At 43.2% G+C, this 17,370-nt stretch overlaps 1 protein-coding gene across 4 annotated transcripts in view; it reads right to left on the bottom strand.

Annotated features, from left to right (window-relative positions):
* Positions 1–11,890: 11,890 nt before the first annotated feature.
* LOC115120690 (myelin transcription factor 1-like) overlaps positions 11,891–17,370 on the bottom strand; it is a 41,419-nt gene continuing 35,939 nt past the window's right edge. For all 4 annotated transcript variants that reach the window (XM_029649651.2, XM_029649655.2, XM_029649654.2 and 1 more), the window contains 5 exons: positions 16,971–17,192; positions 16,640–16,731; positions 16,088–16,191; positions 15,444–15,587; positions 11,891–15,202 (listed from right to left, as the gene is read on the bottom strand). In XM_029649651.2, the coding sequence (XP_029505511.1) occupies positions 15,059–15,202; positions 15,444–15,587; positions 16,088–16,191; positions 16,640–16,731; positions 16,971–17,192 (706 nt within the window). In that variant the 3' untranslated portion in view covers positions 11,891–15,058. The remainder of the gene's footprint in view (positions 15,203–15,443; positions 15,588–16,087; positions 16,192–16,639; positions 16,732–16,970; positions 17,193–17,370) is intronic.

The following is a 17,370-nucleotide window of genomic DNA, read 5'->3' as shown; positions in this document are numbered from 1 at the left end:
GCTAGTTGAGAACAGGTTCTCATTTGCAACTGCGACCTGGCCAAGATAAAGCATAGCAGAGTGAACAGACAACACAGAGTTACACATGGAGTAAACAATTAACAAGTCAATAACACAGTAGAGAAAAAAAAGGGGAGTCTATATACAATGTGTGCAAAAGGCATGAGGAGGTAGGCGAATAATTACAATATTGCAGATTAACACTGGAGTGATAAATGATCAGATGATCATGTACAGGTAGAGATATTTGTGTGCAAAAGAGCAGAAAAGTAAATAAATAAAAACTGTGGGGATGAGGTAGGTGAAAATAGGTGGGCTATTTACCAATAGATTATGTACAGCTGCAGCGATCGGTTAGCTGCTCAGATAGCTGATGTTTGAAGTTGGTGAGGGAGATAAAAGTCTCCAACTTCAGCGATTTTTGCAATTGCTCCAGTCACAGGCAGCAGAGTACTGGAACGAAAGGCGGCCGAATGAGGTGTTGGCTTTGGGGATGCTCAATGAGATACACCTGCTGGAGCGCGTGCTACGGATGGGTGTTGCCATCGTGACCAGTGAGCTGAGATAAGGCGGAGCTTTGCCTAGCATGGCCTTGTAGATGACCTGGAGCCAGTGGGTCTGGCGACGAATATGTAGCGAGGGCCAGCCGACTAGAGCATACAAGTCGCAGTGGTGGGTAGTATAAGGTGCTTTAGTGACAAAACGGATGGCACTGTGATAAACTGCATCCAGTTTGCTGAGAAGAGTGTTGGAAGCCATTTTGTAGATGACATCGCCGAAGTCGAGGATCGGTAGGATAGTCAGTTTTACTAGGGTAAGCTTGGCAGCGTGAGTGAAGGAGGCTTTGTTGCGGAATAGAAAGCCGACTCTTGATTTGATTTTCGATTGGAAATGTTTGATATGGGTCTGGAAGGAGAGTTTGCAGTCTAGCCAGACACCTAGGTACTTATAGGTGTCCACATATTCAAGGTCGGAACCATCCAGTGTGGTGATGCTAGTCGGGCAAGCGGGTGCAGGCAGCGATCGGTTGAAAAGCATGCATTTGGTTTTACTAGCGTTTAAGAGCAGTTGGAGGCCACGGAAGGAGTGTTGTATGGCATTGAAGCTCGATTGGAGGTTAGATAGCACAGTGTCCAATGACGGGCAAAGTGTATAGAATGGTGTCGTCTGCGTAGAGGTGGATCAGGGAATCGCCCGCAGCAAGAGAAACATCATTGATATACACAGAGAAAAGAGTCGGCCCGAGAATTGAACCCTGTGGCACCCCCATAGAGACTGCCAGAGGACCGGACAACATGCCATCCGATTTGACACACTGAACTCTGTCTGCAAAGTAATTGGTGAACCAGGCAAGGCAGTCATCCGAAAAACCGAGGCTACTGAGTCTGCCGATAAGAATATGGTGATTGACAGAGTCGAAAGCCTTGGCAAGGTCGATGAAGACGGCTGCACAGTACTGTCTTTTATCGATGGCGGTTATGATGTCGTTTAGTACCTTGAGTGTGGCTGAGGTGCACCCGTGACCGGCTCGGAAACCAGATTGCATAGCGGAGAAGGTACGGTGGGATTCGAGATGGTCAGTGACCTGTTTGTTGACTTGGCTTTCGAAGACCTTAGATAGGCAGGGCAGAATGGATATAGGTCTGTAACAGTTTGGGTCCAGGGTGTCTCCCCTTTGAAGAGGGGGATGACTGCGGCAGCTTTCAATCCTTGGGGATCTCAGACGATATGAAAGAGAGGTTGAACAGGCTGGTAATAGGGGTTGCGACAATGGCGGCGGATAGTTTCAGAAATAGAGGGTCCAGATTGTCAAGCCCAGCTGATTTATACGGGTCCAGGTTTTGCAGCTCTTTCAGAACATCTGCTATCTGGATTTTGGTAAAGGAGAACCTGGAGAGGCTTGGGCGAGGAGCTGCGGGGGGGCCGGAGCTGTTGGCCGAGGTAGGAGTAGCCAGGCGGAAGGCATGGCCAGCCGTTGAGAAATGCTTGTTGAAGTTTTCGATAATCATGGATTTGTCGGTGGTGACCGTGTTCCCTAGCCTCAGTGCAGTGGGCAGCTGGGAGGAGGTGCTCTTGTTCTCCATGGACTTCACAGTGTCCCAGAACTTTTTGGAGTTGGAGCTACAGGATGCAAACTTCTGCCTGAAGAAGCTGGCCTTAGCTTTCCTGACTGACTGCGTGTATTGGTTCCTGACTTCCCTGAATAGTTGCATATCGTGGGGACTGTTCGATGCTATTGCAGTCCGCCACAGGATGTTTTTGTGCTGGTCGAGGGCAGTCAGGTCTGGAGTGAACCAAGGGCTGTATCTGTTCTTACTTCTGCATTTTTTGAACGGAGCATGCTTATCTAATATGGTGAGGAAGTTACTCTTAAAGAATGACCAGGCATCCTCAACTGACGGGATGAGGTCAATGTCCTTCCAGGATACCCGGGCCAGGTCGATTAGAAAGGCCTGCTCACAGAAGTGTTTTAGGGAGCGCTTGACAGTGATGAGGGGTGGTCGTTTGACTGCGGCACCGTAGCGGATACAGGCAATGAGGCAGTGGTCGCTGAGATCCTGGTTGAAGACAGCGGAGGTGTATTTGGAGGGCCAGTTGGTCAGGATGACGTCTATGAGGGTGCCCTTGCTTACAGAGTTAGGGTTGTACCTGGTGGGTTCCTTGATGATTTGTGTGAGATTGAGGGCATCTAGCTTAGATTGTAGGACTGCCGGGGTGTTAAGCATATCCCAGTTTAGGTCACCTAACAGAACAAACTCAGAAGCTAGATGGGGGGCAATCAATTCACAAATGGTGTCCAGGGCACAGCTGGGAGCTGAGGGGGTCGGTAGCAGGCGGCAACAGTGAGAGACTTATTTCTGGAGAGAGTAATTTTCAGAATTAGTAGCTCGAACTGTTTGGGTATGGACCTGGAAAGTATGACATTACTTTGCAGGCTATCTCTGCAGTAGACTGCGACTCCTCCCCCTTTGGCAGTTCTATCTTGACGGAAGATGTTATAGTTGGGTATGGAAATCTCTGAATTTTTGGTGGCCTTCCTGAGCCAGGATTCAGACACGGCAAGGACATCAGGGTTAGCAGAGTGTGCTGAAGCAGTGAGTAAAACAAACTTAGGGAGGAGGCTTCTAATGTTGACATGCATGAAACCAAGGCTTTTCGATCACAGAAGTCAACAAATGAGGGTGCCTGGGGACATGCAGGGCCCGGGTTTACCTCCACATCACCCGCGGAACAGAGAAGGAGTAGTATGAGGGTGCGGCTAAAGGCTATCAAAACTGGTCGCCTAGAGCGTTGGGGGCAGAGGATAAGAGGAGCAGGTTTCTGGGCATGGTAGAATATATTCAGGGCATAATGCACAGACAGGGGTATGGTGGGGTGCGGGTACGGCGGAGGTAAGCCCAGGCACTGGGTGATGATGAGAGAGGTTTTATCTCTGGACATGCTGGTTGTAATGGGTGAGGTCACCGCATATGTGGGAGGTGGGACAAAGGAGGTATCAGGGGTGTGAGGAATAGGACTAGGGGCTCCATTGTGAACTAAAACAATGATAACTAACCTGAGCAATAGTATACAAGGCATGTTGACATTTGAGAGAGACATACAGCGATGCATACAGTGAACACAGGTGTTGAATTGGGAAAGCTAGCTAAAACAGTGGGTGAGACAACAGCTAATCAGCTAGCATAACAACAGCAGGTGAGATGGCATTGACTAGGCAACTCGGCCGACAGATAAAACAAACAAGCAGAATGGAGTACCGTGATTAATGGACAGTCCAGCGTGCATCAGCTATGTAGCCAAGTGATCAGAGTCCAGGGGGCAGCGGTGGATGGGGCAGGGGGGCTGGGCTGGCGAGTGTTATCCAGGTTAAGAAAACTAACAATGACTAAATAGCTTGTAGCTAGCTAGCTGGTTAGCTTCTGGAGGTTCTTGAGTGTGTTCTAAAAATAAAGATAATAGCGATTCCGTATCACATTGGGTGAGGCAAGTTTCCGGAAGGTATAAACAAAAAAAAATTTAAATCGGGAAGAGATAGAGTACATATGGGCCACTGCGTTTTTGGGACGCGGCGGGACGGTTAGCAGGCCTGTGCTAACAACCTAACAGATTAGCAGGCCGGGGTAAACAAGGTAGTAGTTAGTGGACCTGGGCTAAACAAGCTAGCAGTTAGCGTGCCGAACTAGCAAGCAAGGAGATAGCGAGGGCTAGAGAGTTAGCCTTTGGAGGACGTCGCGATGGGGTGAGTCTGTTTATTCCTCTTCATGCGGTGATATCGATAGACCGGTCGTAGTCAAGGTATTGTAGCCCAGGAGTATGCTAGGAGCTCTGGCCGGGCTAGCTTCAAGCTACGTGGGTGGAAACGCTAGCCAGGAGTAATCAACCAGGGTTGCTGTTTAGCTCGATAGCTAGTTGCGAGGATCCAGCTGAAGAATGTTCCGTTTGTGGTGGGAATCCGGGGGTAAAAAAAATTAATTAAGTCCGTTATGCTCTGGTTAGCGTCGCGTTGTTCGAACTGGCGAGAGCTTTCCGAGCTAAAGGTTAGTTGGTGACCGCTAGCATAGCTGGTAGTTAGCTGGCTAGCTTCAGTTGAGAGGGTCCGGTTCCGAAGTAAATATAACTACTTTAGGAAAGTAGCTACATTGGCGGGTTGCAGAAGAGTATTTGGAAGCTTAGGTTTAGCAAAATGTTTTTAAGGATATGCGAAAAAAAAAAAATATCTAAAAAATATCTAAAACGAAAAAGAGACGATATTTACAGAGAGACGATACGACAGGACAACTACTGCTACGCCATCTTGGAAAACAATGGGGAAGGGTTAGGGTTGAGGTTAGGATTAAGGTTAGGGTTAGGGTTGAGGTTAGGGTTAAGGTTAGGGTTGTGGACATGAAGCTAGGGTTTGGGTTAAGGTTAGGGATAGGGTTAGGATTGAACTAGGATGTGGACATGAAGCTAAATGACGCAAATCATATTTTATCAGAGCTTAATTATGTATGCTGTCTGTTCTATTATAGTAGTCTAAAATAAATAGCATATCGTAATTTATATTTATATGTGTACACAGACAGCAACATGCCTTTTAAAAGGTTATAGTAGTTCATGCTTGTTCACGTTATAGAAAATAGGCTACTGGAGTCTGAGGAAATTTCACTGACTAAAATGTATTTTACTTTTATTTCACTAGACAGGTCAATTAATTAAGAACAAATTCTTATTTACAATAACGACCTGGCAAATATCTGACTCAAACATGTCATGTGACTGTGGCACACTATTCGAGATTTCATGTAGCTCAGCAGATGGCAGTGGTCAACCATGTCATGTGACTGTGGCACACTATAGCCCAGCAGATGGCAGTGGTCAACCATGTCATGTGACTGTGGCACACTATAGCCCAGCAGATGGCAGTGGTCAACCATGTCATGTGACTGTGGCACACTATAGCCCAGCAGATGGCAGTGGTCAACCATGTCATGTGACTGTGGCACACTATAGCCCAGCAGATGGCAGTGGTCAACCATGTCATGTGACGTGCAGCCTGTCATCAAACACTGGTCCTCCATTTTGACAAACGACAACACAAGAGAGACGTTTTTTCTTTTATTTTCTTCTCTGGCAACCCATAGCCTACAGTGTATGGCATACACACACACACACACACACACCAATTAACGCAAGCGACCGATGCACTTGTCTATAATTCTTTATTAATGTTTTTCATAGATAACATGGTTGATACCCCCACAATAACTGACATCTCTTATCTTGTTTATAATACTGACACAGGAACATGGGAACATGTACACAAGTACACAAACACAGAGTCACAATTTCAGCCCAACTACAGAGTTAACCTTCAAAAGAAAACAGGAGACCCAGAGGCCGTACAGCCAAGGCCTGTCCTGCTTTACAAAATAGTAGCAAAAGAACAATCACCTCTACAAAAGTAACAAAAATCCTTACTATCTATCATTGTGGAAGTGCTTGTAATTTTGGAAGTTTGTAATTTTCAAAAGGGTATTAATAATATGAATGCCTAGAAAATCCCCAGTAAAAATAGCTCATCTCTGTAAAAATGGGCTAGCAGGACAACTCTTGGCTGTGCATTTAGTCACAAACTTTTTTTTTCTCTCAAATTTTTGTTAATACAACAACAATAACATTGTTCCTTAAATACAAATATGTACAGAGACTTCAACAACAAACAAAAAAATATTCTTCAAAATAATGCCCTAAACACTAATGCATTATCTATAATAAAGTTTATGCTCATTTGGATATTTCCTTCACAGAAATCGCCCATGCAGTTGGATACCTGAATCATCGTAATTAGATCACAGTTTCTTTACCATTATATCATATTGATGTTTTGTGTCTCTGTAACAACATGAATGTGTCACCACGGCAACAGCAATAGTATCTTCTCCTGCCTGTCAAAGACACATTTAATATTCTTTATTCTTTTTTAAAATAGCCCCCCCCAATCCTCCCTGACCCCCTGAAAATTTTGTCTTCACCCCTGCCAACCTCCTGAGCAGGATTTGAGCCAGCTTCTTCAAATGTAAACATACCTTTGCCTGCAATGAGTGGAGAGAGAAAGGCACACATGATAAAAGCACACAGCTTTAAGCTACAGTACCTACAGAGGTTTTGGTTTGATTAGCTAAATGACACCTTTTTACCATTCTACCAGATATGATTTTCTCCTGGGAATGTTAGTGTGGTATGTATGTGATCTACTTTGATTTGTTATGTTTTGTGTTTTTAAATTGGATGATAATGTTTGAAGTATAGGCACCTAATGATTGGCTACCTCCCTTTGCTGGACAGAACAGAATCAGGGGACCATTCTCAGGGGCCTTCAGATGTGTACAGTACCAATCTCAGGGGCCTTCAGATGTGTACAGTACCAATCTCAGGGGCCTTCAGATGTGTACAGTACCAATCTCAGGGGCCTTCAGATGTGTACAGTACCAATCTCAGGGGCCTTCAGATGTGTACAGTACCAATCTCAGGGGCCTTCAGATGTGTACAGTACTAATCTCAGGGGCCTTCAGATGTGTACAGTACCAATCTCAGGGGCCTTCAGATGTGTACAGTACCAATCTCAGGGGCCTTCAGATGTGTACAGTACCAATCTCAGGGGCCTTCAGATGTGTACAGTACCAATCTCAGGGGCCTTCAGATGTGTACAGTACCAATCTCAGGGGCCTTCAGATGTGTACAGTACCAATCTCAGGGGCCTTCAGATGTGTACAGTACCAATCTCAGGGGCCTTCAGATGTGTACAGTACCAATCTCAGAATAGGGTGCTTTGGGCTATCTTTTCTCATGTTTACATGGTACTCTACTCTGTCTGTCCTCACTTTAACTGATGAAGGAAGGGCAAAGGTCATTAAAGAGAGGACACTAAGAAACTTTGTATACCCTGGCCTACCACAAACTGAGATATTAGAGCATTGGTTTTATATTCTGCATTATTCAGGGGGATTCACAGGTGTGTGATCACTTTTGATCAGAGCGAACAGAGACTTCTTGCTTTCACATGCAACACTGTACTTTTACAACCACTACATGAGACCACATCCATTCACAGCTATCAACTGAAATGGATCGTTTTACATGTCATGGTACAATATGTCACCATGCTCCTCCTCTCATACGTAGACATGAACATTATCATCTATATAGTCAAATGTAGTGTTTATAAAAATAAATAAAAACTGTCAACACAGCGTTACATTAGCTGGCGTAACATGACCATGTATTTACACACTCTACTCTGTGCCAATTTGACACAGTCCAAATTTTCAGTGCTTCTATCCCATGACAATTGGCCATTTAGGAAAATACTAAAACATTACAAATACAGAAGACAGAAACTCTTTATAGGAAGAATATGTTCATCACTCATTATCAAATGAACAAGCTGTTGTTGTTAACACTTGATTATATTATGTTTTGTACCTAGCTTTATAAATGTGTTGGACTGCCATTTAGCCATTTAATCTTACATCTCAGTGCAGTTCAAGCAGTTTAAAAGGGGTCATACCATATCGAATAAGATATGAGAATAATGGTAATCTGTATACTCTTGTATTGTAGTCTGCATGTGCATTAAAGGGAGGTGGAAGAATAAGCTACTTTCTTAATCAAATGTATCAAGAACTCCTTCCTGAGGAAAAGTCACACAAGACAAAAGCCTTTAAAGGTTTTGACATTCTGAGTGATGGACACATATTTATGTAACAAACGCCTCTCTCTCTCTCTCTCTCTCTCAAACCAAGAGGGAGACCTCTAGCGCTGCAAATCAATCTCCACTCCCACACGTTCCTCTCTCTTCACTTGGAGGGCTTTGAGTCAATCCCTGCTATCGCTGCAAGCTTTGGCTAGTGTCTTAGTATCTTATTTATTTTGTAGATTTAGTCAGTTCTTTCCAGTAACCTGCGAGCACAAACCCTGCATCCCCTCTATTTATTTTACCTTTATTTAACTAGGCAACTCAGTTAAGAACAAATTCTTATTTTCAATGATGGCCTAGGAACAGTGGGTTAACTGCCTGTTCAGGGGCAGAACGACAGATTTGTACCTTGTCAGCTCGGGGGTTTGAACTTGCTAGTCCAACGCTCTAACCACTAGGCTACCCTGCCGCCCCGGCAGAGGGGATGGTCAAAAGATTTTGGTCTGAAAAGTATTACTGCCATGTGTAAACACGCGATAGCATTCATTGAATCAAACACCCCGGACACTGATGAAAAGGGCATTATACATCTCAAACAGTGTTTGGATTTACATTATCAGTCAGAAGTTTGGACGCAGCTACTCATTCAAGGGTTTTTCTCTTATTTTTTTACTAATTTCTACATTGTAGAATAATAGTGAAGGCATCAACTCTTTGATATAACACATATAGAGTCATGTACTAACCAAAAAAAGTGTTAAAACAACAACTATTGTATATTTGAGATTTTTCAAAGTAGGCACCCTTTGCCTTGATGACAGCTTTGCACACTCTTGGCATTCTCTCAACCAGCTTCACGAGGTAGTCACCTGGAATGCATTTCAATTAACAGATGTGCCTTGTAAAAAGTTTGGAAGGAATTTCTTGCCTTCTTAATGCGTTTGAGCCAATCAGTTCTGTTGTGACAAGGTAGGGGTGGTATACAGAAGATAGCCCTATTTGGTAAAAGACCAAGTCCATATTATGGCAAGAACAGCTCAAATAAGCAAAGAGAAATTATAGTCCATCATAACTTTAAGACATGAATGTCAGTCAATACGGAATATTTCAATAACTTTGAAAGTTTCTTCAAGTGCAGTTGCAAAAACCATCAAGTGCTATGATGAAACTGGCTCTCATGAGGACCACCACAGGAACCAGCATTCTCTCAACCTGCTTCACCTGGAATGCCTTTCCAACAGTCTTGAAAGAGTTCCCACATATGCTGAGCAATTGTTTGCTTCTTTTCCTTCACTCTGCATTCCAACTCATCCCAAAACATCTCACCATTGGTTAGAGCCTGTAAGTAAGCATTTCAACTGTAATACCTTATGTATTCGGTGCACGTGACAAATAAACTTTGATTTGATTTGAAAGGAAGACCCAGAGTTACCTCTGCTGCAGAGAATAAGTTCATTAGAGTTAACTTCACCTCTGATTGCAGCCCAAATAAATGCTTCACAGAGTTCAAGTAAAAGACACATCTCAACATCAGGAGACTGCTTGAATCAGGCCTTCGTGGACAAATTGGTGCAAATAAACCACTACTAAAGGACACCAATAAGAAGAGAATTGCTTGGACCAAGAAATACTAGCAATGGACACACCTTGTGGAAATCTGTCCTTTGGTCTGATGAGTCCAAATGTGAAATTTTTGGTTCCAACTGCCGTGTCTTTGTGAGATGCAGAGTATGTGAACGGATGATCTCGGATGATCATGTGTGGTTCCCACCGTGAAGCATGGAGGAGGATGTGGATGGTATGATGGTGTGGGTGTGCTTTTCTGGTGACACTGTCTGTGATTTATTTAGAATTCAAGGCACACTTAACCAGCATGACTACCACAGCATTCTGCAGCGATACTCCCATCTGGTTTGCGCTTAGTGGGACTATAATTTCTTTTTCAACAGGACAATGACTCAAAACACACCTCCAGGCTGTGTAAGGGCTATTTGACCAAGGAGAGTGATGGAGTGCTGCATCAGGTGACCTGGCCTCTACAGTCACCGACCTCAAACCAATTGAGATGGTTTGGGATGAGTTGGAATGCATAGTGAAGGAAAAGCAGCCAACAAGTGCTCAGCATATGTGGGAACTCTTTCAAGACTGTTGGTAAAGCATTCCAGGTGAAGCTGGTTGAGAGAATGCTAAGAGTGGGCAAAGTTGTCATCAAGGCAAAGGGTGTCTACTTAGAAGATTCTGCAATCTAAAATATATTTTGATTTGTTTAACACTTTTTTTGGTTACTACATGATTCCATATGTGTCATCTCATAGTGTTGATGCCTTCACTATTATTCTACAATGTAGAAAATAGTCAAAATAAAGAAAAACCTTTGAATGAGTAGGTGTGTCCAAACTTTTGACTGGTACTGTACATTAAAACACAAACAGGGTAAATATGCAGGTCTTTGTTTCTCTTTTTCTCACTCTGCTGGGGTGAGTACCAGTACATTCCTAGTGGCCATAACCCAGTGTGCTATTAGAAGTCCATACTCAAATGCTGGCACTTTCAATGGTTTAAAAAAAATACACAAGAGAGTTTCATTACACTTTCTGAAAGCTAATTACACTACCCATTATCACAGGGTCTCCCATTAGGCTACCTCATTATATTATCACAGGGTCTCCCACTAGGCTACCTCATTATATTACCACAGGGTCTCCCACTAGGCTACCTCATCATATTATCACAGGGTCTCCCACTAGGCTACCTCATTATATTACCACAGGGTCTCCCATTAGGCTACCTCATTATATTACCACAGGGTCTCCCACTAGGCTACCTCATCATATTATCACAGGGTCTCCCACTAGGCTACCTCATTATATTACCACAGGGTCTCCCACTAGGCTACCTCATTATATTACCACAGGGTCTCCCACTAGGCTACCTCATCATATTATCACAGGGTCTCCCACTAGGCTACCTCATTATATTACCACAGGGTCTCCCACTAGGCTACCTCATCATATTATCACAGGGTCTCCCACTAGGCTACCTCATTATATTACCACAGGGTCTCCCATTAGGCTACCTCATTATATTACCACAGGGTCTCCCACTAGGCTACCTCATCATATTATCACAGGGTCTCCCACTAGGCTACCTCATTATATTACCACAGGGTCTCCCACTAGGCTACCTCATTATATTACCACAGGGTCTCCCACTAGGCTACCTCATCATATTATCACAGGGTCTCCCACTAGGCTACCTCATCATAATATCACAGGGTCTCCCACTAGGCTACCTCATTATATTACCACAGGGTCTCCCACTAGGTTACCTCATCATATTATCACAGGGTCTCCCACTAGGCTACCTCATTATATTATCACAGGGTTTCCCACTAGGGTACCTCATTATATTATCACAGGGTCTCCCACTAGGCTACCTCATCATAATATCACAGGGTCTCCCACTAGGCTACCTCATCATAATATCACAGGGTCTCCCACTAGGCTACCTCATTATATTACCACAGGGTCTCCCACTAGGTTACCTCATCATATTATCACAGGGTCTCCCACTAGGCTACCTCATCATAATATCACAGGGTCTCCCACTAGGCTACCTCATCATAATATCACAGGGTTTCCCACTAGGCTACCTCATTATATTACCACAGGGTCTCCCACTAGGTTACCTCATCATATTATCACAGGGTCTCCCACTAGGCTACCTCATTATATTATCACAGGGTCTCCCACTAGGCTACCTCATTATATTAACACAGGGTCTCCCACTAGGTTACCTCATCATATTTTCACAGGGTCTCCTACTAGTTGCAACAGATCACTCAGAGCAAGTACTACACTTTCCCTATTGGCTTTTTAACGTTGTGATCTGTGTTTGAGAGCTGACCTTATCATAATCTTATCACAACGACACAGTACAGCACAATATAACGCCAATGTGACCAAAGAGGCCTCTATGCATGAACTCACTCACAGGACACTTGAACGAAGAGCCAACCATTTAGTTAAGATTACAGACATTTCAGATTCACTACAACATACATTAGCATTTCAGATTCACTACAACATGCGTTAGCATTTCAGATTCACTACAACATGCGTTAGCATTTTCACCATGTCTGGATCAAAGATAGAGAGAAATCCATAGAAAAGGAAACCTAAAAAGCCACAGTCATATCCGCCTCTATTCATCACAACTCTCAGACAGGTGTAGTTCCTCTGATAAGCTAACAGAAGAGGAAAAGAGGCAACAATTACACTGGAAAAATATATGCATGTTTCTATTCATATAGCTTTTAAATGTCTATTTATACAGAATGTATATACAGTGTACTTATGGCCATCTTGGCAAAGAAACAAAGGCATCTGAAACAATCCCAACTCTCGGTCTGACGCCCTGGTCATGTCACGTGACTAGACATTGTACGTTGCAGAATGCAAAGAATCAGGAAAGAAAGTGAGGGGTTTGTGGCACTTTGTGCATCAACAAATTAAATCTAAAATAAGGCTACATGGGCGTAGTGGATCTGATATTAGTTGTCATTCTCCTTGATGGTTTAGTTTTTCCTTAAAGTGTTTTAGACCCAGACATCTAGTCTAGAACACACTGGAACAGAGCTCTAGAACACACTGGAACAGAGCTCTAGAACACACTGGAACAGAGGTCTAGAACACACTGGAACAGAGCTCTAGAATACACTTGAACAGAGCTCTAGAATACACTGGAACAGAGCTCTAGAACACACTTGAACAGAGCTCTAGAACACACTGAAATAGAGTTCTAGAACACACTTGAACAGAGCTCTATGGAGCTTCTGCCCAAGACATTTAGAGAAAAGAATAAACAGAGAAAAAATATTTGATCAAAAGGCATTAAAACATCTCTGGTACATTAAAGATGTTTTGGGTTAGCCCGTGTTGGCCACTACAAAGCGCTCGGGGAAGAAACATATTATCCTTCTATTTTCTTGGTCTTATTTTTCCTGACAAAACGCAAACAACTCCTTGCTGACACAAAGACAATCTGATACCAACAGAACAGTGACTGCTTTTGTTGGTTATTCTGCTTAGGAATAACTGCTGGTATATCTATGAAAGCAAATCAAACAATATTCTATGATTTTCTTTCGGGCCATGTTTTTTTCTTTATTTAAATATTAGCAATGGATTTTAAGACTACTAAGACTCAGCCATCACAGCACACACAGAAATGACTAAATAAATATACAACCATATGACAGTCAATTTCCTCAATATTAAATAAATAATAAATACATACTTTCTTTTTAAGCCGTGGATTTTCTGAAGATATTTTATCATAACAGAAATAACAGAAATGAAAACAGTTTTATAAAATTATCAAAACTTTGTCAGTTATAAAATATCTGCACTTAAAAATGTTTAAAAAAAAATATTTAAAATAAAATAAGATATATAAAATAATTAAGTGTGAACAGTTATCTATATAGATTTTTAAATATTGATGTCGAAGACTCCCTGTTTTAAATCTTTATGGCCATGATTAGACCAGCAGGGTTGCATTTTGTGTTTCACAAAACAAAAAAATAAAGTGAATAAATAGATAACATTAAATAAATACAAGTAGTTTAACATAAAATGGCAATAAATTACAATTTTGTGCATTCACAAATGTTTTATAATTTATATAACAAGAATTATTGTACCACAAACTATTCATTGAAATGAAGTGCAATTTCTATGTTCATAAAACTAACTGGAATTGACCATTACTATCATCATTCAGTTCAAAGAAAAATGGCTGTATTTGCTGCTCTCATACACCAGTTGTTCCATTAAAAATATAGTACAGGCTGTACTGTTGATTTTCAGAAGAGAAAAACTCCCCCGTGATTTGTGACTTAATCTTCATTTGAAGAGTTGTTCCGCTGATTTGAGACATAGAGCCGTGTTGACATCTTGCTGCAGTAGTAACAACAATAAGTACATGAACCATTGCTCAAGAAGACCTCAGAGTTCAGTGATTCTCCATTTGCTTCTCCTCAATAGGGGTTGCTGCACCGCTCACAAGCACGCTCTCCGTATCCTGCCCCAGAGCAACCCTCCTTATCCTGCCCCAGAGCAACCCTCCTTATCCTGCCCCAGAGCAACCCTCCTTTCCTGCCCCAGAGCAACCCTCCTTATCCTGCCCCAGAGCAACCCTCCTTTCCTGCCCCAGAGCAACCCTCCTTATCCTGCCCCAGAGCAACCCTCCTTTCCTGCCCCAGAGCAACCCTCCTTATCCTGCCCCAGAGCAACCCTCCTTATCCTGCCCCAGAGCAACCCTCCTTTCCTGCCCCAGAGCAACCTTTCTGAATGAAGCTTTAGTGTCTTCCCTAGAACACAACGTTGGCGTTTCATCGGCTTGGTTTTTTGATATTTCCTCAACGGTTTTCTTCACCTCATGTAGGCAGGTCAGACCCACTACTTCCCATCTTTCTTTCTTTCGTTCTTCTCCAAATTGTTGCTGAACTAAAGCTTGAATTACAGTATACATTGGGACAGTCAATGAGACACCTCCAAAACAGGACAGACATGAAAACGACAAAGATAACATATAACAAACAAACAAATCCCAAGATATAGATTTTTTTTTCATCAATTCAAACTGAAGGATTTGGTTCCGTTCCACTTCCTCCTTCCGATCCCAGCAGCAGCAGGTTTGGATTTTGGTCCTAGTTAAGTTTTTCTTCTTTTCAGAATGCTCCCTGGGTTTAATTTAAGTTGTCGTTTATAAAACCTGAATGCCCTTTTTGTATTTTTGTATTCTCGGTAAATATACTGTGGTCTCTTGACTCCATCTCTCCTTTTACATGTTTTCACTTTTTTTTTTTCAAGGTTTTCACACCTTGATGCTCTTCACAGCCTTGTTGATGCTCTCCAGCAGAGCCTTGTTCTCCGGGTTCTGGAAGCACTCCTTGTTGGTGTACATGTCAGTCAGGGTGCTCAAGTAGCTGTTGAAATTCTGCTCAGTGATTGGCTCCTGCTGTGATGCGAAAAACAAGGAATTTCAGTTTGTTTGTACAGTATACAGTTTCTGTTTAGTGTGTTTCTGTCCATGTGTGTATTAGTTTGTGTTAGTGTGTGTATAAGTTTGTGTTAGTGTGTGTATTAGTTTGTGTTAGTGTGTGTAGTAGTTTGTGTTAGTGTGTGTATTAGTTTGTGTCTGCATGTTCAAGCCTCGGCCACAGCTGTTTCTGTACTGTATGTAAATGTATTTAACTCACCATGTGTGGGAGACGTATGTTGGCCAGGCTGCGGATCAGGGCGTGGCTGAGGCCAGATAACTCCACGAAGAGAGCCTCATTCTGCTCCTCAATCAGCTTGTTCTCATCCTCAATGTTCTTCAGGTTCTTCTCCATGGATGAGATCTGCACCACAGCCCAACAGTTATTTACACATTCTGTATATACATTTACTTGAGCTCAGTCATTTTGCAATAAACCACAATGTTAAACTGTTAGATATTGGCTCAATAATGCGACACGTACAAACAAACACACACACACACACACACACACACACACACACACACACACACACACACACACTGTCATGTGCCTTTCACTGAGGACTGGCTTCCGTCTGGCCACTCTAACATAAAGGCCTGAATGGTGAAGTGCTGAAGAGATGGTTGTCCTTCTGGAAGGTTGTCCCATCTCCACAGAGGAACTCTAGAGCTCTGTCAGAGTGAGCATCGGGTTCTTGGTCACCTCCCTGACCAAGGCCCTTCACCCCCGATTGCTCAGTTTGGCCAGGCGGCCAGCTAAGTCTTTGGTGGTTCTAAACACACACACACGCACGCACGCACGCACGCACGTGCACACACACACACACACACACACACACACACACACACACACACACACACCTGTGTCTGCAGGTTCACCATGTCTGTCTCCATCTCGTTGTTGGTCTCGTTGAGCTCATTGATCTCCTTGTTGAGTTGCTTCATGTCCTCGTCATTATCCAGAACTACAGGATGGAAAGGGAGAGACACATGATGTCATCATTTGGGGCGGCAGGGTAGCCTAGTGGTTAGAGCGTTGGAAGGTTGCAAGTTCAAACCCCCGAGCTGACAAGGTACAAATCTGTTGTTCTGCCCCTGAACAGGCAGTTAATCCACTGTTCCTAGGCCGTCATTGAAAATAAGAATTTGTTCTTAACTGACTTGCCTAGTTAAATAAAGGTTCAATAAATAAGAGAGAACAGGAAAACTGGGGCAACATCATAGTTTGAAAAACGAAACGACGCAATGCTCTCTCGCCATTAAAAAACTAATTATTTTATTAAACCAACTATTAAAAGCTTGAAAAGAGAAAGAAAAGACACAGAGGTAATGAACAAACATTCTAGTTTGAAATACTGTATTGACTAGACATTGACTGCCACAAAGGTGTTCCCTATTCCGTTGTTCTCTTACCGCCACTGGCCCTGAACTTGGTGCTCAGGTACTCCTCTCCAGGGAACTTGGCTTTCTTCTTGGCAAAGGAGGCTCTGGGACAGCCAGAGAGACTACAAAACAGGAGGAATAAAAAATGGTCCATTTCATCAAGTTGAGTATTTGAAACCATGAATGAAACACAAAATGATACAGTTAGATTGATGATGCAACCAGGGGTAATAATCTGCCCTGTGTTCTGTGTTGTCATTGGTCTTTACCTGCAGTGTGTGAGGAAGCTGGCCTGTGATTGGCCTTTACCTGCGATATGTGAGGAAGCTGGCCTGTGTTCTGTGTTGTGATTGGTCCTTACCTGCGGTGTGTGAGAAAGCTGCCGTTGGCATGTCCTGATCCATCGCAGTCGGGGGTGGGGCAGGTGGGGGCCTCCGTCTTGAAGGCCTTCCAGGAAAAGGGGTTACCGTTGAGCATCCCTTCCTTCTGCCTGCGGGCAGCTAGCGGGCACCCATAGGCACTGCGATGCGTGGCGTACTTCCCACTGATGTGACCTAGGCTGTCACAGCCAGGCACAGGGCATCTGTAGGGAAGAGAGAGAGTGACAGAGAGAGAGAGGGGTAACATTAGTATATCTATAGATATATGACTTGTAGAGAGAGATGAGATGTAAAGCACAAAGTGTATGGTAAATATAGTTTTAACATAATTTCATGTAAAAAAAAGAATGTGTAAGACTGCCATTACTTGAGTCGCATTAG

The sequence above is a fragment of the Oncorhynchus nerka genome, linkage group LG20 (assembly GCF_034236695.1).
Source record: "Oncorhynchus nerka isolate Pitt River linkage group LG20, Oner_Uvic_2.0, whole genome shotgun sequence".
Taxonomy (NCBI): Eukaryota; Metazoa; Chordata; class Actinopteri; order Salmoniformes; family Salmonidae; genus Oncorhynchus; species Oncorhynchus nerka.
This window is presented reverse-complemented; position numbering and strand designations above follow the sequence as displayed.